General features: G+C 45.5%; 1 protein-coding gene across 1 annotated transcript in view; it reads right to left on the bottom strand.

The window, feature by feature from the left end:
* Window positions 1-24058, bottom strand: part of CASD1 (CAS1 domain sialic acid O acetyltransferase 1) — a 51755-nt gene that overhangs the window by 6115 nt on the left and 21582 nt on the right. Inside the window, exons 5-17 of the mRNA XM_075827725.1 lie at window positions 21091-21153; window positions 19288-19332; window positions 18124-18247; window positions 16848-17062; window positions 15091-15516; window positions 11026-11115; window positions 9005-9124; window positions 7766-7922; window positions 6532-6611; window positions 4931-5032; window positions 4440-4580; window positions 1937-2014; window positions 1270-1362 (exon numbers count right to left, since the gene is read on the bottom strand). Of these exons, the coding sequence (XP_075683840.1) occupies window positions 1270-1362; window positions 1937-2014; window positions 4440-4580; window positions 4931-5032; window positions 6532-6611; window positions 7766-7922; window positions 9005-9124; window positions 11026-11115; window positions 15091-15516; window positions 16848-17062; window positions 18124-18247; window positions 19288-19332; window positions 21091-21153 (1734 nt within the window). The remainder of the gene's footprint in view (window positions 1-1269; window positions 1363-1936; window positions 2015-4439; window positions 4581-4930; window positions 5033-6531; window positions 6612-7765; window positions 7923-9004; window positions 9125-11025; window positions 11116-15090; window positions 15517-16847; window positions 17063-18123; window positions 18248-19287; window positions 19333-21090; window positions 21154-24058) is intronic.

The following is a 24058-nucleotide window of genomic DNA, read 5'->3' as shown; positions in this document are numbered from 1 at the left end:
TTGTCATGCCCGACCCCCAGCACAACCCAATATATCTATTCAGCCCAGTGTTCTTTAAAATACACTTGTGTTTCAACTCCTCATCATTCCTACGCAAGATCTCTGCCTGCTGTCAGCAGGTGTAAACAAACTTGTTTGCATTCAGTGCCTAATAACCCATCCTGAGATATTGTTTCTCACAGCTGAGTGTTTATAAAGGTGGCCATACACATTAGACAAACATCGGCCAAGCCTGCCGATTTCTGCAGGACCGGCTGACTATCTGTGTATTAGGCCCTGTTCACATCTGCGTTCCTGCTGCTCTGCTCCGTCAGAGGAGCAGAACAAAAATACCCGAAGCGTTTTGAACGCCGGAGACAACCGGCACCCATTGACTTTAATAGGTTCCATCGGGAAGTCTGTGGTTTTAACCGGAAACAATAGCGCAGAACGCTGTACTATCGTTTCCGGGATTCTTGGCTGGATCTACTATGAAGGCCCCTAACGCAGCGTTCAACACAGATGTGAACAGGCCCTTAGATGTTCAGCCAACATTCGTTCTGCAGATGTCAGGGGAAAAAAAGATTTAAAAAAAAAAAAAGGATTGTGCATGTTGAATTTTAAACTTCCGGATTCTTTGCGGTCAAGGCATATAAGCTTATTGCCCTCTCCCCATTCAGAACATGAGTACGGAGATGTTGGGAGGAATAGCGGCCGTCCGAACGAGTGTTAGCGCGACATCTTTTTAGGGTATATGACCTTTAGTCTCTGTTCACACGAGCATCGTGGAGCCATGACAGCCGTTTGAGATGTTTTCGAACGGATCCCAACAAATCCTGACGGACCCCAAAACCTGCACATTTCTTGCCATGAACAAAGCTTAACACTGTATCAGCAATACACATTTCTCAAATGCCAAGGACTCGACCAAGGAGAGCTCTTACCTACATTGTAAGCAGAAATCGGTCAAGAGAGATTTTCTGCCCGGCACGGACAGCAATCAGAGATCTTGAAAATTCAGAGAGGCGATCTCATAAATCACGGGTCAGAAACCTTCGGCACTCCAGCTGCTGTGAAACTACAATTCCCAGCATGCCCTGACAGCCTTTGGCTGGAACAATAAGACATTTGGCTGTCAGTTCATGCTGGGAGCTGTAGTTTCCCAACCGCTGGAGTGCCGAAGGTTGCTGACCCCTGGAGTAAATGAATAACATAATGAGATCATAAGGGGTTGCCCATAGTATAATTTGCTATAATAAACTAATCACGCAGACAATATGGCGTACTTACTTCCAAAGAAATTCTGCCAAACCAGGCAAAGAAGGAGCTGTAGACGGAGCGCGCATATCCGGGAATGTTCCTTATGAGGACGAAAGCTAAAATCTGCAGATAGACGACAACACAACACAGGAGAGCGGTCAATATTCTCAAACATTATACCAAAATGCAAAAACTTTCAGTTTGCTCTCTAAGAACTGACTTCCTGCTGAGCGTATAAATACCAGAGCTGCAGTGTAAAGAATGGGGGAGGGATAAAGCAGCCTTTCATTAGACAGGATATAAGTGAGACTCTCTTGTTAAATGCCGAATTACAAGTGAGAACAGCTAGAAGCCTGTTTGACTCTTGAGACTACTCAAGTTTATCCGACAGATTGTGGTGTGAGCGGAGGCGGACAGCAGAGGGCCCCTGTACAGGAATATGGGCCCCTTGCTCCCTAATAGCTCATCATAGAGCACCCCATGCTGGTCAGCTCAGGTATAACAATCCACTGTTCATTTCGAGTAGTTCATTAGCGCAGTCACTAATCTAATACAGTAGAAAGCTGCTTTCCAAATGGCAGCGGCCCCCGACCTACTGGGCCCCTGCGCAGCTACACAAGTTGCCTGTATGGTGTGTCCGGCCCGGTGTGTGAATACATATTATTGGTTGTAGAGACATAATGAGAATAGACAGTACCTGTACAACAGAAATTGACGGGTGCATCTCGTTGCATGCGGTCTTGTTTTTACAACTGCTGGCCCATATTGAGTAGGTCTAAGGATAGAAGAGGACACGGTTATTCTGCTAAACATATTACACCCTTACTGCAGACAAAATGACAATTCTCAATGGTTGCCCACAACATAGCCAACTTCACAATAGAAATTAAAAAAAAAAAAGGTTATGGGGTGAATGCACCTAAACCCAATATCCCTTTTGGTGACAGAAAGTTGATATATGAGGAGCTGTTTGGAGGTCTCCTTACACTGTAGACACTTTAGCCATCTCTGAACCTGCCAGGCAAATTTGGGAGCTAGTAGGGTCATATAGTACCAATCCTTTCACTCTGGCCCTTCAAATGTAAGTTTTCAAGCTGCTCTGTACACTATAGGTCCTTAACACCGCAGGCAATAACAAACAGGCTGCAAATTATTGGGCTGTACTGGAGAAGTTGCTAAAACGATAACCCCGTCTCGGACATCACTTCCTGTTCTGCAGCTATTGGCTGAAGCTGCATCTCACAGACTTTCTGCTCAGCCCACCCCCTGTATATAATACTGGTAATACTGAGAGCTCAATGCTCCCTTTCAGATAATTTGCTTTGCTTTCTGGTCTAAATGCCGGAGGAAGAAGCTGAAATGGAGCAGAGCTCTCAGTATTATGTGCTGAGGACTTCAAAAAGGGAAGTCTGTGAGATGAAGCTTCAGCCAATAGCTGCGAAGCAGGAAGCGATGTCAACTACTGTACAGCCCAGTAACAAGCAGCAGTAGTAGTTCTTTTTGTGGTATTTTGGACCTATACTGTACAATGGGAGACCAGTGTGAAAGAATGAATGGCCCTGGTATTATATAGAACTCTATTCGCTCCATTTTAATAAATGTCTGATGTATTACTTTAATATTCTCCTGATTTAGAAGAAGTTTAGTATTTCTGCAATCTACAGCTGCCGAACAGAGCTTCATTTTGCCCACTGTAATCTTCCCACTCGTGATTCCTCTTTTGATAAGAACAAGTTATATTCCAATGGAGAAGGTCGGTCACTGTATGTTCAGGACTTCAGACTGTAGAAATGGCGCTATACCAATTACAATGCTTATAGGCAGCTGCTTTGTGGTCAACAATATTGCCCGGCGGAATTGGGGGGGCCAGGGACTGAATCCAACCAGTGCAAGATCTGAATGGATTTCGTACATTTCCAACTTCTTGCCTGTGACGCAGTTATTGAAACAAAAAAAAGCATTCGGTTGTGTTCACATCAGCGTTCCTTTCCGCTGAGGGGGTCCGTCGGGTTAACCCCTCGATGGAAAGGCAAACTGAAACCTTAGCTTCAGTTTCCCTCACCATGTGGGAATGATGAGCTGCTGATCTACCTCCGAATAAAAAAAACCATACAGGCCTATTTATGGGGGGACTTTTTAGAAGATCAGTGTACGCTCTATTCTATGTCTAGCCTGCATTACACACACACCACAACCAGTTATAAATGATAATTTGCAGCCCGCATCCGCTGTACACTAGAAGATGCGCTGCTACAGGGGACTAAAAGATCTTAAAGGGTTTGTCCACTGTTTAAATATGAATGTGGAAAGTCTCATAACTTACAGGATGCCGGAGGATATAACGCGTCACCCGCCCGATACAGCTGCTTTTTATCCTGTATACAGAGCAGCTGTATCATGCGATCAATCCTGTATCCGTCAGGTCAGCGGGACTGACGGGTTCAGCGTCAGCGGGTGTGTGTCTCTGACATGCAGGATGGAGCTGTTAACGATCACATCTAATTCCATAACTGATCGATCACAGGTGGATTCAGGTCTTCATGAACGATACAGCTTTTCTGTATACAGGATACAAAGCAGCTGTATCTCAAACAGTGAAAAGAGTTTTTAAGAAAATGGATTTAGGAAATTGCACCAATCACGCTGATGCACAATTTTCTTAAAAAAAACAAAAACGACGTCAAAAGGTTTGCAAAGCCTTTAACGTAAATGCCTTCTCTATACACAGTAGAATATGTTATAAAGCCTATAGTGGTGGTTCGGAGGACGGCATATATGGCCCCATACCTAATAAGTGATGAACTTCTGGCGGTATGACCACGCAAATTACAGTCGCTCTCCTACAGAAGGAAGAAAACGTCCCTAGTGCCACCTACCCGGATTCTCACCAAGTCAATCAGTACCCTACTGTGTACTGACGAAGAGCAAAAACTTGGCTGATGTCCCTACTCATGTTTTAAAGCTCTTTAATGGGTCAGACATTGGACTTAGAGGGTAGTTACCTGTAGGTGGAACTAGAGAGATAGTTTTCTTCCTTCTGGAGTCCAGCTAATTTGCATACTTTTCCCAGGGTGCATTGCCTGTAAGATTTTCTACACTTGCTGAATCCTCCGCAAGGAGAACCAGTATCTTCCAAGTGGTGGTATACACAGGCACATATAAAACGGATGATCACAATAGGACACCATGTAAGGACTTACCATAAAACAGACGACAGAAAAGAAGAGTAAAACATTGGAGATTTTTGTGGAAAACAGAGGTTCTCCTTTTCCTTCAAAGAGCACCTGAAGTTTCTGCAACAGCAGGTAGATGAAAGCAAACAGCATCCCATGGAAGACCGCCTGAAAGTCAAAAGAATCAGAATTTTACAAATAAATAGCTCGTATGTGCCTCCAGATGTGATAACAAGAAGCCGCAGAGCCCATCAATCTGCCGCTAGTGTTACCATGGTCCCCCATCCTACAACACGTTACCCTACACAATCTGGCACGGTCAGCTCTGGTGGATAGTGTCAGATTGTGTAAGGACCCAAGGAAGAGGAATGATAGCACCCAGTTGTAAATTTATTTATACATTTCCAGGAGGAATAACAGAGGAACGTAATGCAGAGTTCTAAGGAAATTACTAAACAGACGTGTCAGGAGAATAATTTACAGGGAGTGTAAGAGAAGGATAGCGAGAAAATACTTACATATCGGTCTAAACTCCATCTGAACCACCATTCATAGACTTCACCGTTCAATTCAAACAGTTTGGATATTGGCCAAAGAGAAAAGATCTTCTCGAAAGAATCCTGGAAGGAAAGGACTGCACGTTATCCTGATATAGTAGATCATTTCATGATCGCAGGAACGCGTCCACATTACATCATATCAATTATTTGTAGATGTTCTACCCGCATATTAAAATGTGACCCTCAAAAAGCAGATGTCGGGGGTGGGATATACACGATGATTAATGAACAAGAATATCACGTCCGCGGTTGATATGAAAATAGAAATCAGTGGCTCTGAATGAAGCCTTGGATCAGAGGATCAGTGAGAACGTGACCAATCAAATCATTCGGGGAACCTTTAAACGCCCACGGTCCGGCTTCCCATAGACAATTATGGCGTTTCAATGAGACCATCTGTTGGAAAAACAGGGATCACTAAATTTAAAGGGGTATTCCAGTTACAACAAGTTACCCCCTGTCCGTAGGGTAAGGGGTAACTTGCTGATCAGTGGGTGTCCGACAGCTCGCACCCCCACCGTTTGCGAGAACGGGGACCCCGAAGTTGCCCGAACCCCTTGTTTGAACCGAGTGGCAGGTCGCTCTAGTCCACTGCCGCTCCATTAATTCTCTATGGCAGCGCCGGAAAAAGCCGAACACTGCACTCGGCTATCTCAGGTGCTCTCATGGAGAACGAATGGAGCGACAGTGCGCATGAGCGACCTGCCACTCTGTTCAAACAAGGGGTTCCGGTCACTTCGGGGTCCCTGTTCTTATAAACAGTGGGGGTCCGAGCTGTCAGACACCCACCGATCAGCAAGTTACCCCTTACCCTACGGACGGGGGGTAACTTGTTGTAACCGGAATACCCCTTTAATTCCATAGGAGTTAGGAAACAGCAGAGCCACGCACGGCCACCTTTCCATTTAACCTCAGCCTGGATGCAGCGGCCGCCTCACCGGTTATATATTATAAGGCTGTGTTCACACTTGACAGGAATGTTGCCGAAAAACGCGGCAAAGAATGCAGGCAGGGCAAAATCCTGACGGAATTTTGAGGCAGAAAAAAAACTGTGTGTGGCAAATCCGCACGTAATGCTCATCGTGTGCCGGGGGCCTGAGAGCTGAAATCCGCAGTGAAGATCTAGAACAGAACGAGCACGCTGCGGTTTTAAATATCTGCAGGATACCGTGTTTTATCTCTTCAGGGCTGATCTATGATCACTGTCAGTGGTGGAGCCTCAGGTTTTGGGCCTGTAACTTAAAGATTCTAATGACAACCTGTCCCCCTTCTGATTTCTGTCTGTGTTAGAGACTTCATGTGGATCCGAATCACCATCTACATCAATATCTACATCACATCCCAGTGTTACTACTGCAGCCAAAAATATTGAAAGCCCGATCAGGAAAATGTATCCGTCAGAACAGGGATGGCTCCAGAAGCTGAATGTAATATGAGGAGGCCGTGCATAGTCCGATCTCTATCACTGCCGGGACCCCTTCTTAGCTGGACGTATAACTCAGAAGAGCCTATTATAGGAAAACCCCTAAATCTACGGTGAAACGTGGGATTATTCCTACCTGAGCGCGTGACAGGACATAGATACACAGCAGTAGGAACGCGAGCTTCAAGGCCAGGCCAAAGTACCACATGTTATTCGCTGTAAAAATAAAATCCAAATATCAATATATATTGAACAATACATTAAATTCTTAAAGAAACTATAATTTGCAGATTCTTTAATAGGGGTTCTCCCACCCAGACAGACCCTTCTTACGTAGAAGCTGATCGCCGCGGATCGGGCTTCTCTAATCATTGGCGATCAGAGGTGATCGGGAAAGTCGATTCTGGCTGTACTATTCCCCATTCTAAAGAACGGCCAACCACGTGTCGGGGTATCATTTGGACCTGATCAGTGGACTACCAGGTAACGCACAGCCTCAATAGTAAACCATACAACTATAAATGTTCATACACATTAGATGAATGTCGGCGTCCAATAACCTAACGGTTACGGGAGTTAAACATCTGAACTAAGCCAAGCCGGAGATGCACAACATCTCATACATGAGTTCATACATGCCACGTATGTCTATATCTACATGCAAAGATCTTCCCATAATCACCAGAACTGAAGAGATCAAAAATCTCTACGATCCAGATGCCGGTAAACATCCGAGACACCGACTAAATAAAAGGAGGGTTATTACTTATGTAACTGCTCGTCTTCTCACCCCTGAAAGCACGTATCCCCTCTCATTGGTAAGAGGGGCGAGAACATGAAAAAAGGCTCCTAAATTTCCTCCCCTGGGGTCACTGGAGGCCGTACACGGGGGGGGGGGGGGGGGGGGTGAAGGAGAGATGACAGTAACAGGCTGTGATCTTCCTTCTGCTCTCACTTGCAGCTCCCTCCTCCCTCCCTTACACAGACACAGAACCAGGAAGTGAATCTTTTCATGCTGCTCCCTATAGCAGACAAGTGCTGTACCCCGTATACTGCGCCTATTACTTTGAGCCCAGTATCATTTGAAAACTAAGATTTTGGGCTTTTAATACAAAGATCTAAGTCCTTATATTCAAGTCACAGCAAGCGTTTAAAGTCAAGATGTATTACATTCGTCCTTGATAGTGAAAGGGTTAAAGACACTGCCCCCCCCATACAGTATATGTTTTGTTTTTTTATGAGAAAAGTCTTTATAAAAACAAATTCGAAGATTTGAGGTAGTAAAAAATTTCTACTGAGTAAAGCCAGAAAAATGCGGAAGCAAATCCACAAAACATTTCCATTGAGAACTAGTCAGGGGTCGTCATTACCGTTTGCTTTCTTCTGGGTAATCTGCGGCCATAAGGCCAATGATCCATAAATCACCATGAACCAGAAGGTGACCAATGGAACAAAGTAGTAGAACTGATAAGGCCGATCCATCACTACACAGAGGACCACCACCAAGAAGTTGAGGCGGAACAAGACCTGGTGAGAATAGAAATAAACATCTGTAATTACTTAAGGCGGACCTCCGGCAAATACAAAAAACGCCATGTTACCGGTTGCATAACATTTTTGGGAGAAAACCCTGGGTCAGGTCTGTGTTGTTCCTGGCTCCAGTGATTTGTGCAGACATTGTAGGGCTGCAATTACACGTGGCGTATTTTTACACCACGGATTTGGCGGATCTGCTGCAAAATCTGCATGTTTTACAAGCAGTTTTTGATGTGGATTTGCCTCGAATTTCACCCTTTACACAGCAAAGGATGAAATCTTCACCAGTCTGAGGCAAAAGCACATCCAAATCCGCATGGGAAACGTGTATTTTGCAGCAGATCCGCTGCGGCCAAATCCATGATGTAAATATACTTGGGGGTCGCACCTGACCCTGGTTTTACAATTCAAGGTGGGAGAAAGCCGCCTGCACATATGAGGTTCTCTTCATCTAAGTCTATGGAAGTCTCTGAAACAGCGGAGCAAACGTGGCCGTCTTGTATTGCAAAACCGAGGGGTCCCGTCCCCGATATCCTGTTCACATCCCATAACTAATGCTATTGGTCAGAATACCCCTTTAACAGGAGGAGCAGCTCTGGAGCACAAACTTCTGCTCGAACATGTGAAACACCAGGCAGACTACGGCTTGGGCTGCACGGTGGCTTTGGTCATGACACAGGTCGTCCATCCAAAGTTCGCTGTGTTGCGCTGCACACACCGCTGTCCGCAAGAGCTCCAGCGGGTTTTGACTCCTTGCGACTGTGTTGTCACGGTAACTTGCGAGTCACAATGCGACCCCATTGCCGGTGATGCAGCCAGGGCGACACAGTGATCTTTGGATGCACGACCTATCTCGCGGCCAAAGTGGCCGGGTAATTCTATCCTAAGGGCAGAATCGTACGACTATATTTTTGGTGCACATTTTCGGAATATTTCTCGCCAAAATGGACTCAGATCAGAGTAGAATGAGGTAAGAAAACACATTAACAGAGCGCCCCCTAGAGGAAGTTACATTCTCTACCTGAGAATCGTCCATATAGTTACATTACTTTGCAAATCTGCTATTTTCCTACCTGGGAAATGCGGTAGAGTCCAAAGTCCCCCTTTAGCCAGAAATAGGAAAAGTGTCCGTATCCCGTCTGAAATAAATACGCAGCAACCAGAACCCGCACGTGCATGTACACCGGCAAAAACTAAGACGATAGAAAAGAAATCAATAGGAGAAACTTAGCTTCATATAGTGAGAAATATAGGTGTGTTCTTTAGCCAGCGCCATCATAGCAAAAAACTACAAAAAAAATAAAAAAAAAAAAATAAAAAATAAATAAATAAATAAATCGGCCCGATCACGGGATTAGGCCCTTAATATCCGTAGGTGTATTTTGTAAAACACGATATAAGTAACTTTCCCAGAAGAGGACACACATTATACAGATATAAAGCTCAGATCTCAGCCCTACATGGAAAACCCGGCGTGGAGCGGAACAAAGTGCCATTAACAGCCCGGAGCGCGGTCCATCCTGCGGCTCGGACAAAACCAAAGTGTTAATTTCCCCCACAAGGAAAATCTCTCATTACACCACATAATGATTCTAACAATTATATACGGCAGAATGTGTCCCCCCCCCCCCCCGTGTAAATTATAAGAATATTACCAGTCACAATGGAGCTCAGTGATTGAAGTAGAAGCTCCATTATACAGGTCATGTGACGCTGGGGGGACGTCGAATATGATTTATAATACAAGCCTCAGCTGCTGCAGAAAGGGAACTTCTTATCTGTTATTGGTTGATGTGAAACCCTCATCCTTTACAAAAAAGGGTCTGCAGCAGACGAGATGTGCATTATGAGGTTCTGCAGCAGCTGAGGTATCATGAGGTTTTGCAGCAGTGGAGACATGTATTATGAGGTCCTTCAGTATTCAAGGTGTATATTATGAGGTTCTGCAGCAGCCAAGGTGTGTATTATGAGGTCCTGCAGCATTCGAAGTGTATATTATGAGATTCTGCAGCAGCTGAGGTGTGTATTATGAGGTCCTGCAGCATTCGAAGTGTATATTATGAGGTTTTGCAGCAGCTGAGGTGTGTATTATGAGGTTTTGCAGCAGCTGAGGTGTATATTATGAGGTTCTGCAGCATTGGAGATGTGTATTTTGAGTCTCAGCAGAAGCTCAGGTGTGTATTATGATGTCCTGCAGTATTCAAGGTGTATATTAGGAGGTTCTGCAGCATTGGAGATGTGTATATTATGAGGTTTTGCAGCAGCTGAGGTGTATATTATGAGGTCCTGCAGCATTGGAGATGTGTATATTATGAGGTTTTGCAGCAGCTGAGGTGTATATTATGAGGTTCTGCAGCATTGGAGATGTGTATTTTCAGTCTCAGCAGAAGCTCAGGTGTGTATTATGATGTCCTGCAGTATTCAAGGTGTATATTAGGAGGTTCTACAGCAGCTGAGGTGTGTATTATGAGGTTCTGCAGCAGCCGAGGTGTGTATTCTGCAGAGGTGTGTATTATAATGTCCTGCTGCATTTGAGATGTGTATTATGAGGTTCTGCAGCAGCTGAGGTGTGTATCATAATACACACTGCAGCTTTTTTTTTCTTTTTTAAACATAGAGAGATCACTACACGTCAATCAGTTGTTGGAACAGAAAAAGGAGGTTTCAGCAAAAGGGATATGTGATAGACCGCTCCCGCAGGAAGAGATAAGCAGCTTATGTAGCGCCGCTCATCTCTGGATAATCCAGTTTCTGACATTAGAATGTGATTCGTACAAGTCTCATTTATAAACCATAGAAAAGTGAATCTGAATAAAGACACAGCAGAGGAATTCATCCCCCAGACAGCGACTATTGCTGCCCAATTCCCAGCCGTGTCAGAGTTCAGCGTGTGACCGCGGCGCAACATTGTCATGTGACATTCGAAGTTCTGATAAGTCGCACGCGTCTCCCTTTAAAAAGTGTGACTGTTGCTGGACTGAGCTGCGTTGCATTCGTACAAAGTGGTGTAACTAGCAAAGCTCCTGTCACGTGACCGTAATCGGCATGTGGCCCTAACCTAAGAGTCAGTGCGGGCAGTAATGGCAATACTCACAGAACTGGCTCCGGAAATATGATAGATTAATATGACGAGCTGCATCCAGCCTTTCCATTCGTCGGTTTGATCCCGGTTCAACAATTTCGTCTACAATAAATCATAAGGACGAGTCAGTGCCACAGAATACAATGTAAACCTTCTTTACCGTTTTTCATGCGTTTTTTTTTTGCCAAAGTGGAGCGCAGCCCGACCCATCGCTGATTGTTTTGTGGAAATGTTCTTTTCAACCCATTAACCTGAGGCAGAAAAATACTTTTGTGTGAATTAACCCTTAAAGCGGGTTTTAATTGAAAAAAGTAGATGTCCATATATGAGTAAATGAGAAGTGATAGAAGCGGCTGCAGTCCGGAGTTTATGATTTATTTACGTCGAGATCTTGGTATTTTTCTGCGCCGATGTGGCGGCCACTTGTGCAAAAAGTGACAACGGGAAGTGCAGCCGTATTAGCGGATTGGCCGTGTCGAAACTTTGTTCTATGTTATTAAAAGAAACGGATGACAAAGCGCGTTACATCCGCCTGCTCTAAGAAGTCCATACAAAGGTGAAAACCAACATGGCTGCGCTTCCTGCGGTCACAAAAAAAACAAAAACAGCAGCCGCAACAATATAACAAGATAATATAACAGAATGACCAAACCCTGGCTGCTGCTCGGACTTCTGATTTGCTAATAAACGGTAAATTTTGCGTAGAAATTCAGGAAGACAAATGAACGGCCGTCCATGTAACATGGACGCATCAGGTTCGCCAGAGCGGGGGCCCCTCTTACGGAGTACGGTCTCGAGCAGGATGTCCCTGTGACGTGAATATGGCTTAATAGGGCATACGGTCAGGGGCTCATCACTGTGGCGGTTGTTGTTTTTCACACGCGATTAGGTGCGGTTTTCACCTGCAAATTTCCTGCATTTTCTCCGCTGCAAAATACAGTGTGCATGTAGCCTAAAGGGAACCGGTCAGCAGTTCTGATGTGTGGGGCACCTTTCCTTTCTGTCATGCAAGTGGTTTAATTCCGATTAACTCCCCTGATGCGGCGGTCACAAGTGCTACTCTTTGCTCTGAGTGACGGCTTTAGCGCCCAATCAGGAGACAGAGCCGTCATTTAGAGCAGAGGAGCGGGGCTTGCAGCATGCACAACACTTACATCAAGTCCCGTCTGCAATCGGCGTGGGGGGGGGGAAAAGAAACATTATATTCTGGGTCATGAAACCTGCATGACCGAGAAAAATGTTAAATGCCCTCCCCTAGGTCCCCCTGTCAGCAGTTTGGAGGCCTCAGGACTGCTGACAGGTTCCCTTTAAGACTAGCACAAGATTCATAGAAATAAAATACACCAGACAACATCAAAGCTGAACTCTAAAAGACATAAAGCGGCGTGTGCGACACAAAGTGCAGTGACGGTGGAGAGATTTCTCCTTTTTACAGGATTGCACTTTACACCGTTGTAAAAATAATCTCATTGTAGTAAAAATAGATCAATAAAAAGCTATAATGACTGATGAAATGACGGAGGCTGCAATGTCCGGGTTCAGGTCTATTACCACTGTGACGTATTGTACATTCCTGCACGCCATCTATAGCACAACAGGTGGTAAAATTAACCAAAAGACTAAAAAAACACACAAAACAGCTGAAATGTAAACATGTAAAAGAGTATATGCGCCTCCGAACACCAATTTACGCATAGATATAATATCCACATAAATATTGAGTCAAGTTATAGATACATTTCGTTACGTACTGATCGAGAGTTACAGAATATATTATACTCCAGAGCTGTATTCGCAATTCTGCTGGTTGGCATTAGAAACCGTCAACAAGTAGAGAAGTAGAACAGTTTTCACAACCTCAGACGACTTTACAGAGCCTGGGGTAAAGAAGACCCTTCCCAGAATGGATATTACCAGAGCAAGCTGTGTGCAGACATTGAGGCAGCAGGGAATGCTGGAAGATTTTAGCTCGGAAGCCTGCAGAATTGTGAATGCAGCTCCGGAGTGTAAATCAGGCTGTAACTCAGAATCATTATAAATGTATGCACACACTATGCGAGATTTTTAAATCCATGTAAGATTTATACAGCATAAACTTATACCTGGCAGTCTGAAGATGCAGCAGATTTATCACAGTGATGCACCATGTTTTATAAATGTGGTGCATCTTGCTAGACAGTTTTCACTTCCTTAAACCAACTCATGGTTGGCTTCGTTTGGCGCATTTTAAGCCACACACGTTTTGTACATACTTTTTAAAGGGTCTAGTGAGGCACAAACATTTGTTCTTAAATTAGTTTACAATGAAATGCGAAAAAAAATTCTCCGCATTTCACAACACATTCTAGAAGCAGACACAATATTATATCTGCCCCACTGACTCCACCAGCAGAATAGCGAGTGCAGCTCTGGAGTATAATACAGGATGTAACTCAGGATCAGTACAGGATAAGTAATGTAATGTATGTACACAGTGACTCCACCAGCAGAATAGTGAGTGCAGCTCTGGAGTATAATACAGGATGTAACTCCGGATCAGTACAGGATAAGTAATGTAATGTATGTACACAGTGACTCCACCAGCAGAAAAGTGAGTTCAGCTCTGTAGTATAATACAGGATGTAACTCCGGATCAGTACAGGATAAGTAATGTAATGTATGTACACAGTGGCTCCACCAGCAGAATATGGAGTGCAGCTCTGGAGTATAATACAGGATATAACTCAGGATCAGAACAGGATAAGTAATGTAATGTATGTACAGAGTGACTCTACCAGCAGAATAGTGAGTGCAGCTCTGGAGTGTAATACAGGATGTAACTCAGGATCAGTACAGGATAAGTAATGTAATGTATGTACACAGTGACTCCACCAGCAGAATAGTGAGTGCAGCTCTGGAGTATAATACAGGATGTAACTCAGGATCAGTACAGGATAAGTAATGTTATGTATTTACACAGTGACTCCACCAGCAGAATAGTGAGTGCAGCTCTGGAGTATAATACAGGATGTAACTCAGGATCAGTAATGTATTTACAGAGTTAGGCTGGCCACACACTTTAGATAGCTGTTGGCCGGCGGGTTCGGCCGACATACATCTAATGTGTATGACCAGCTTTACTGATGAGCACATCTCTATAAATTACGCCATGTATTAGATGCCATATAGCATTAAGCTGGTGGGTGTTATTGCCCTGGCGACCCCTACATTCAGATCACTCAATAAAATTGAGCCCACATATTCCGGCTTTGTATTTTCCAGGTTTCAAACTAAAACCCATCCCCCAGCATTTCCCTCGGTCATGGCGGAGTTCTCCATATAGAAGCCTGTCTGCTTGCGTCACAAATCCAATATATCCGCAAAATAAAGCTTCAAGCGTTATTTCCATCTTAGACATCTACAGAATATGCCATAAATATCTGAAAGATGCATCCCAGCTCTGCAACCCACACCTATGTTAAAAACAGGGGTTCCCCATCCCCCATTCTGCTTTTAGTAGTTCTGAAAATACCCGAGCGAGCATGCGCTGTTGTTTTCAGAAGCGAATGGAGAGAGCCACGTACATGCGGGACCACCTTTCCATTCATTCTCTGCCTGGACCCACATCTGTCAGACATTGATAGCGCACCCTGTGGATTTGCCATAAAGGTCTTCGATGGGAACAACTATTTAACCATCATAAAATAAAAACAGTCATGCATTTACCAATGAATAGGAACATTCCTATGGACATCCAAAGAGCTGACAACCTGTACAGTCCCAATACTTCTCACAGCTGAAGGTTTGCTACAATTGCATCCATTTCTGATCGTTTGCTACACTGGATTAGTTGAGGTAGGAGCGATCAGTCAATAAATAAAGCCCCAGGCATGTCTGCTTAGATTGGAAACAATTGCAGCAAACTCTCAGCTGTATTAGATCTGAGCAAGAATGTTCCTATTCACAGACTGCAAACAAAGTTCTTGAAAAAAAAAAAAAATTATAATAGAAATTTGCTGAACTCTCCATTATATAATGATTAAACTCTCTAGACCTCATTTTAGAGACATAAAAACCAAAAGTGCCATCTAACGTTACCTCCTTTGTATTCTCATTGTAGAAAACCCCCAGCACAAGGATATAGATGATCGGGATGAAGAAAGAGGAGTGGGTATAAAACTTGTTTTCTTTCATATACAGATTGGCGCGATCACAAAAGTAGAAGTAGGCCATGATGAGACCGAGCTTGGAAAAGGAGGAGAGGGCGATCTCCAGTGTGGACGCTGCCGGGGTGACGCTGACGGGCTTCTTCTCCTCCCCACTTTCTATGTCTGCGCACATCTTGTTCTTTCTGTGTTTGTTCCGCTGGATTACGCTGATCGCCACGTAGGCCGCAAAGGATAAAGCAAAGAAACTGGCTGTTAACTTCTGTATGATGGTGAGGGGAGCAGTGGGCTGGCAGCAAGAACCATCAATGGGCTTCATGTATTTGTTGCAGTAGGAATTCATAAGGATCATAGCGCTCTGCGAGACAACGGAGTAAAACAATCAACACCACAGTCATTACCATAGGAGGTCACGAATGTAAGAATAATATATAGACTATATGTGAATAGTGGACTTTTGGATCAGGGTCCCAGGGATTTGTACCCATTTAGGACTTTGTATCTCGTGCCCACAATACAATGTGATCGGCAGGGGTTTTCCTATAACCATCATGTATCACCTATCCACAGGATAGGTGATAAATGTCTTATCGGCAGGGGTCTGAACACTGCGACCCCCATCGATCCTGAGAATGGGGTCCACATGTGCCCTATGTGAATGAAGCGGTACTGTACATGCTCAAACACCGCTCCTTACACTTTCTATGGGGCTACCAGAGATAGGCCATGACTGGCATCCACATAAGAAGTGAATGGAACGGTGGCCGATCCACTCACATAGGGCAGTACGGGACCCCCGTTCTCGGGATCAGTGGGGGACCCAGCGGTTGGACCCCCACCGATTATGGGAAAACCTCTAACATCTGTCACTTCCTGGCACCCGCTGTGTCTCTTTTGCCATTGCATCAAGATTGATACGTCATTAAGGTTCTTTCCTTGGCGCCCATTGTCTCACTGCGGCTGGCCCCTGGCGCCCATTGTCTGCCTGCGGCTGGCCCCAGGCGCCCATTGTCTGCCTGCGGCTGGCCCCAGGCGCCCATTGTCTGCCTGCGGCTGGCCCCAGGCGCCCATTGTCTGCCTGCGGCTGGCCCCAGGCGCCCATTGTCTGCCTGCGGCTGGCCCCAGGCGCCCATTGTCTGCCTGCGGCTGGCCCCAGGCGCCCATTGTCTGCCTGCGGCTGGCCCCAGGCGCCCATTGTCTGCCTGCGGCTGGCCCCAGGCGCCCATTGTCTGCCTGCGGCTGGCCCCAGGCGCCCATTGTCTGCCTGCGGCTGGCCCCAGGCGCCCATTGTCTGCCTGCGGCTGGCCCCAGGCGCCCATTGTCTGCCTGCGGCTGGCCCCAGGCGCCCATTGTCTGCCTGCGGCTGGCCCCAGGCGCCCATTGTCTGCCTGCGGCTGGCCCCAGGCGCCCATTGTCTGCCTGCGGCTGGCCCCAGGCGCCCATTGTCTGCCTGCGGCTGGCCCCAGGCGCCCATTGTCTGCCTGCGGCTGGCCCCAGGCGCCCATTGTCTGCCTGCGGCTGGCCCCAGGCGCCCATTGTCTGCCTGCGGCTGGCCCCAGGCGCCCATTGTCTGCCTGCGGCTGGCCCCAGGCGCCCATTGTCTGCCTGCGGCTGGCCCCAGGCGCCCATTGTCTGCCTGCGGCTGGCCCCTGCTATCCAATATATTATCTTCTGCTTTCCGGTACTCACTATATCTCTGCTGGTCTCGGGAATGTGAAGACCATCCAGTGACTGCTCTGTAGTTTCTTCCGAGATGAGCCTTGAAACGCTGAAAATTTTGATTTTTGATCTTGATCGTCTATTGGTGCCATTCAATATACCAGCTGAAACTTCATTGTAAGCGTCAATTCTTTTATTGGTGATCATTTTGCGACTTTCACTTAACAGTTGTTCGTAAACCGGATCTGTAAACGACAATTTAATTGAATGGAATCAACATCATCAGAAGTTATACATCCGGGAAGGTCACGGCTGGCACCAATCGGAATAATACTGAGACTTCTGGTACTATACTACCACGCTGTTATGCTAGTGGAGCTTATATGAAGAAACTTCACCTGTGGATTCTCCTACTGGATATGAGAAGTAACACAGGATTTATCTAATCATATCCTGACCCAGAATAATGAAATCCGGGATTACAACTGTTATTTTTTAATTTTTTTTATTTTAGAAATTTGTTGTTATTTTTCAGCTGATTATTATTCTGTGCGGTATAAAATAAGTCTGTTTCTTGATGCATGGGCAACTTACGAGAAGGGGGGGTCCTAGCTCTCAGAAAGCCCCCTCTGAGCTGTTGAATAGAAAAACTTAGTCTAGTTCCTTAAGGGTTAACTAAACTTTTAAAAAACTATTGACATGTCGGAAGTTTTGATTGGTGGGGGTCCGAGCACGGAGACCGCCACCGATCACAAAAAAAAAGCGGCAGAATCGCTCGGGTAAGCGCTGTGTCGCTTCGTTTCTGATAGTCTTTCCTCGGAGCGGTGTATGGGCTCAATAGAAAGTCTATGAGTCTGTACACCGCTCGCTTGGCTTTTTGAGGAAAGCTGATCAGAAATGAAGTGGTACAGAGCTCCCCCGAGCGCTTCTGTTGCTTCATTTTAGCGATCAGTGGGGGTCTCAGTGCTCAGACCCCCACCAATCAAAACTTGACATGTCACTATGACCTGTCAAAAGTTTAATTACACTTTAGCTGCATACTAAGCTATTATTGAGTTCATGGTATACATTCTTATGTAGTGAGCTCCCCCTAGTGGTGGCTGCAGGCAGAAAGAATTTGTGTGAAAGGAAAGTAGGGGATTTGGAGCTCAATAATTTATGGGATTCAATAATGTATTTACAACAGAATTATAAACACTGTAGAGCAGAAATAGACCCTTTAACATCTGCGTTCTAACATTCTTGCAATGACGTGATCTTATGCACAGAACCCTCCACATTAGTATATACTGTACATATAGTGTACCTTGTAAGATCCAGTAGACGTCACTGGTGTCCGCCAGCTTCCCCAGAACAGGTTCGATATCCGTCAGGTTCGTTTTGTACTGGGCAAGAGACTCTGTGCTGCCATTGTTCATCTTTATTGACCACTAAAAAGAAACCAAAGGGTTAACACCAGTCACTGCGCAGCGGTCCAGTCAGTGTATTATAGTAACGGTCATGCCGGATTCACGCACACGGCGTAAAAGCGGAAAATGTTAAAGCAGCCGGAAAATCAGCACACAAAATCCAACACAAAATCTGCATGCGGATTTTGATGTTTGATGCGGATCTGACGCGCTGCATTGCATTCCCCGGTTAGTGAATGAGATTTGTTAAATCTGTACATTATTGCAGCAGCCAAAATTCTGCAACAAATATGTCAAGTGTGAATCCAGCCTTAAACTGTTTAGGGGGTGTCTATGAATACTGCGCCGACAGACCGACCCCTAAACTGCTGAGCTTCTACAACACGAGAGCTGTCAAAATTCTGATTGCAGCTCTGGATGTAACTGGAGGGCGTTTAAGACGTTGGATAACAAGAACCGTTCAGTATAGGAAAAAGAAAGCACTTGCAAAAGATATAAAATGTTATATGTAGGGATTCATTGCAGCTCTTTAACTGAACAAAACTGGGGGGACTCACCCCATTCCCAAAGTTATCAAGGGTGCCCTTCCGATTCGGGGCTCCCCTTAGGTGAGACTGTGGGGATGGGGTAGGCGCCTCCACTCCTGGCATCACATCAATTATAGTTATACCGGCGTCATTTCTAGATGTGTATAACATCCAACTTCTGTTCAAGGGGTTGTCATGGATTAGACATTTTTTTCCCCCCAGAAACAGCACCCGATTTGTTCTCGGCGTCATTCAAGTAAATGGGCTGAGCCGCAATACCCGACAAAGCCCATGTACAACCGAGGCGCTGTTTCTGAAAGGAAGGGGGGGCGGGGCTTGTTTCTTATCCAGGGCAACCCAGTTAAAAAACGGTCTGAGAAAGTGGTGGCCGTGGAAAGACTTTCTCGTAGCGATGAAATCCTGGTCCATCAAACCTCTATATAATGACCCGACTTAAAGGCACAGCTTTAATAATCTTGAAGGTCTGACTTCAGTAGTTCACATCATTATAAGATTAATATTGGTCTGTCTCACCGTGGCGGCTCCTGCGACAACAATTTGAGGCTTTGATGTTATGCTCTAGAAGTAGAAAATATAAAAAAATTAAATACAGGAAGGGGCTACACCCAACATTTCTAAAATAAAGAACCTTCATGTTTAAAGTGATTTTCTCATCTCAGACATTCATGGATGTATAATTGTATGACACTTATCAGGAGAATAAGGTTACCCCTTTATCCAGGCAGGGTGCCCGGCATTCCTGACTGCTACCCCCTCTATATTCACGTGGCTGCCATCTGGTGGAAAGTGGGTCAGGGCGGCCCTGCTCTCTGGAAAATTGGGGGTCACAGAGGTGAGATCCCCACTTATCAGAAACATATGGCATATCGTGAGATGGAAATAGCCCTTTAACATCAAATGGGTCACTTTGAATGGGTCAAAACACTGCGATGTCAATGAAAACATCAGAACTTACATTGTGGGAAAGAACCTCTAGAACGACAATATCACAATGAAAACAGTCCAGATGAGATCCACAGGGTAAATGCCAAAGAATCTCCATTTTTATGATTTTCTCATTGAGTTGTGCACAAATGTACATTTTTACATAATGAATTTTGTGCTGGCTTTAAAAATATATCTTTATGGTGTCAGAGATCAGTTTTTCTGTTTCAGAGCTGCAAATCCCCAACTTCCCATCGCACAGTCATCGAGAAATAAAACCCTCCACACCGGGGTCCTCAACTGGCGGACCGCGGACCAAACTTCAGTTGTGCGGACCAGTGGTGTCGATAGCTGAGTAAATCTGGGGCAGAAGCCTGGATTTTTTGCCCGGCCCCCGGGCAACTGCCACATTTAGATGCATCTGCGTCCTCAGGACATGGATACAATTGAATACTATGGTGGAGCAGGAAGCTGTCGGCTCCCTGCTCTGCCATTCACCAGGCTACAGTAGGCCAGCAGACTATAAGACGCTGGGACAGGATCCCTGGGCAGGCCAGTGCAATGACGTCAGTACATCGCGCTGGCCTACACAATGGTCCCATCTCTGCAGGACTAATATGGCTGGGATGCCTTTACAGCAGCTCATGGGAATGGGGCCAAGTAATTACAAGTTTAATTTGTTTGGAGGGCACTATTTCTTAATTGGAGAACTATCTACAGGGGGTATTTGGCATTAGCTATGGAGAGGGGGGTGGCACTATCTACAAGGGGCATTGTTCAGAGCGGGCACTGGGTGTCAGCTACCTACAAAAAGCACTGTGTGTGGTATTATCTACAGGGGGCACTCTCCATAAGGGGTAGATAAGACTCAGATTTTTGCCAAAGATCCACAGGTCGGAACGGTCCATGGCAAATCCGAGCGTGTAAATATAGCCTTACTGTTGGTGCTCAGCTTCACCTAACGGCAGACCCAGGTAAATGGACCTTCACTACAAATAGTTGAGTACCCCTGCTCTACATGATAAATTCCAGCTGCCTGCAGCCGCCACGTAATGCATACATATATATTATAAAGTTCAATAGGACCTGTATAAATAGGTATGCAGCAAGCTCCCCCTAGTGGTGGCTGCAGGTAGCCAGAATGTCATCATTTCCAGAATTTAATCATTTAAGGCAACCTTCCTTCATGAAAAATATCCCATTATAGATGCAGGTCCCAGCTCCAACCGCCGCATCCAGACTGAGAATGGAAGGAGAGGTGCTTGCGTCCATGTGCACGCTCTCCATTGATTCTATAGGAATGAGCCCGCTTGTACTGAACACCGCGCAAAGCTGTTTTAACTTCACAAAAGGGCAGTTCCAAAAATAACAGGGTAAAGTCTACGCACAAACCTCGCTCAGAGACTGGAAGCATTGTTTCATGGAACCGTTCACCTCCGGATACCACAGGAAATCCTGGAAGGAAAAAAAAATCAATATAACTTTGTCACTGTTCCTTAAACTAATCTCTCAGAGTCCTTAATGTAGTTGATTGTTTAGACAACCTCTGACTATTTCACAGGTCCCCAGATAGTGACGCGTGCCACTGCCAGAACCCCCGCCAAGTTTAGCTGAGGCATTACATGGTGCCTATTGAAATCTGGCTGATAGGGGGAATCCCGAAAAAACGATGGCATCTATAATGCACTTAGAGAACATATGGAAAGTAGTTGTGAAAAAATAAGCTGTCTAAAGCAGACAATCCCTTTAAATCACTGTATAATGAAATGTTCCGCAACCGCCTAATATATTTCATGTTTCTTCTAAACCCTTTCCAAGATCTTTACATGCTGTAAGTAAATGGGATTATACTAATTTACATCTAGAGGCCATGCAACCGTGTCTGCTGGACATGATCAAGACAGGTTTTAAGCCTCTGCATATACACAAAAAAAAGAGCAGGCAGAGTTCCTGAAAACGGTGAGAAATTGAGACACAAAATGTGAAAAACAACATAGTGGAACTTTTCATTATGCACGCCTTAATTACAAGAAAAAATGAAAAGAATGTTATATTATATAGTACAAAGAGGGGATCCTGGCAACACAACCAAAGAAATAAATCTCAAAAATATAATTTTAGGTTACGAAGGATCTGTCAGCTCTCCCGTGTGGTGTAGTATAGAGGAGGTGTCAGCTCTCCTGTGTGGTGTAGTATAGAGGAGCTGTCAGCTCTCCTGTGTGGTGTAGTATAGAGGACCTGTCAGCTCTCCTGTGTGGTGTAGTACAGAGGATCTGTCAGCTCTCCTGTGTGGTGTAGTATAGAGGATCTGTCAGCGCTCCTGTGTGGTGTAGCATAGAGGATCTGTCAGCTCTCCTATGTGGTGTAGTATAGAGGATCTGTCAGCTCTCCTGTGTGGTGTAGTATAGAGGACCTGTCAGCTCTCCTGTGTGGTGTAGTATAGAGGATCTGTCAGCGCTCCTGTGTGGTGTAGTATAGAGGATCTGTCAGCGCTCCTGTGTGGTGTAGTATAGAGGATCTGTCAGCTCTCCTGTGTGGTGTAGTATATAGAGGAGGTGTCAGCTCTCCTGTGTGGTGTAGTATAGAGGATCTGTCAGCTCTCCTGTGTGGTGTAGTATAGAGGAGCTGTCAGATCTCCTGTGTGGTATAGTATAGAGGACCTGTCAGCTCTCCTGTGTGGTGTAGTATAGAGGATCTGTCAGCGCTCCTGTGTGGTGTAGTATAGAGGAGCTGTCAGCTCTACTGTGTGGTGTAGTGTAGAGGAGCTGTCAGTTCTCCTGTGTGGTGTAGTATAGAGGAGCTGTCAGTTCTCCTGTGTGGTGGAGTATAGAGGATCTGTCAGCTCTCCTGTGTGGTGTAGCATAGAGGATCTGTCAGCTCTCCTGTGTGGTGTAGCATAGAGGATCTGTCAGCTCTCCTGTGTGGTGTAGTATAGAGGATCTGTCAGCTCTCCTGTGTGGTGTAGCATAGAGGATCTGTCAGCTCTCCTGTGTGGTGTAGTATAGAGGATCTGTCAGCTCTCCTGTGTGGTGTAGTATAGAGGAGCTGTCAGCTCTCCTGTGTGGTGTAGTATAGAGGAGCTGTCAGTTCTCCTGTGTGGTGTAGTATAGAGGATCTGTCAGCTCTCCTGTGTGGTGCAGTATAGAGGATCTGTCAGCTCTCCTGTGTGGTGTAGTATAGAGGATCTGTCAGTTCTCCTGTGTGGTGTAGTATAGAGGATCTGTCAGCTCTCCTGTGTGGTGCAGTATAGAGGATCTGTCAGCTCTCCTGTGTGGTGTAGTATAGAGGATCTGTCAGTTCTCCTGTGTGGTGTAGTATAGTGGATCTGTCAGCTTTCCTGTGTGGTGTAGTATAGAGGATCTGTCAGCTCTCCTGTGTGGTGTAGTATAGAGGATCTGTCAGCTCTCCTGTGTGGTGTAGTATAGAGGACCTGTCAGCTCTCCTGCGTGGTGTAGTATAAAGGCTCTGTCAGCTCTCCTGTGTGGTGTAGTATAGAGGAGCTGTCAGCTCTCCTGTGTGGTGTAATGTAGAGGATGTGTCAGCTCTCCTGTGTGGTGTAGTATAGAGGATCTGTCAGCTCTCCTGTGTGGTGTAGTATAGAGGATCTGTCACCTCTCCTGTGTGGTGTAGTATAGAGGATCTGTCACCTCTCCTGTGTGGTGTAGTATAGAGGATCTGTCAGCTCTCCTGTGTGGTCTAGTATAGAGGATCTGTCAGCTCTCCTGTGTGGTCTAGTATAGAGGATCTGTCAGCTCTCCTGTGTGGTCTAGTATAGAGGATCTGTCAGCTCTCCTGTGTGGTGTAATGTAGAGGATGTGTCAGCTCTCCTGTGTGGTGTAGTATAGAGGATGTGTCAGCTCTCCTGTGTGGTGTAGTATAGAGGATCTGTCAGTTCTCCTGTGTGGTGTAGTATAGAGGATCTGTCAGTTCTCCTGTGTGGTGTAGTATAGAGGATCTGTCAGCTCTCCTGTGTGGTGTAGTATATAAAGGATCTATCAGCTCTCCTGTGTGGTGTAGTATAGAGGAGCTGTCAGTTCTCCTGTGTGGTGTAGAATAGAAGATCTGTCAGCTCTCCTGTGTGGTGTAGTATAGAGGATCTGTCAGATCATCTATACTACACCACACAGGAGAACTGACAGATCCTCTATACTACACCACACAGGAGAACTGTCAGCTCTCCTGTGTGGTGTAGTATAGAGGAACTGTCAATTCTCCTGTGTGGTGTAGTATAGAGGATCTGTCAATTCTCCTGTGTGGTGTAGTATAGAGGATCTGTCAGCTCTCCTGTGTGGTCTAGTATAGAGGATCTGTCAGCTCTCCTGTGTGGTCTAGTATAGAGGATCTGTCAGCTCTCCTGTGT

This window comes from Rhinoderma darwinii, chromosome 5 (assembly GCF_050947455.1).
Source record: "Rhinoderma darwinii isolate aRhiDar2 chromosome 5, aRhiDar2.hap1, whole genome shotgun sequence".
Taxonomy (NCBI): Eukaryota; Metazoa; Chordata; class Amphibia; order Anura; family Rhinodermatidae; genus Rhinoderma; species Rhinoderma darwinii.
This window is presented reverse-complemented; position numbering and strand designations above follow the sequence as displayed.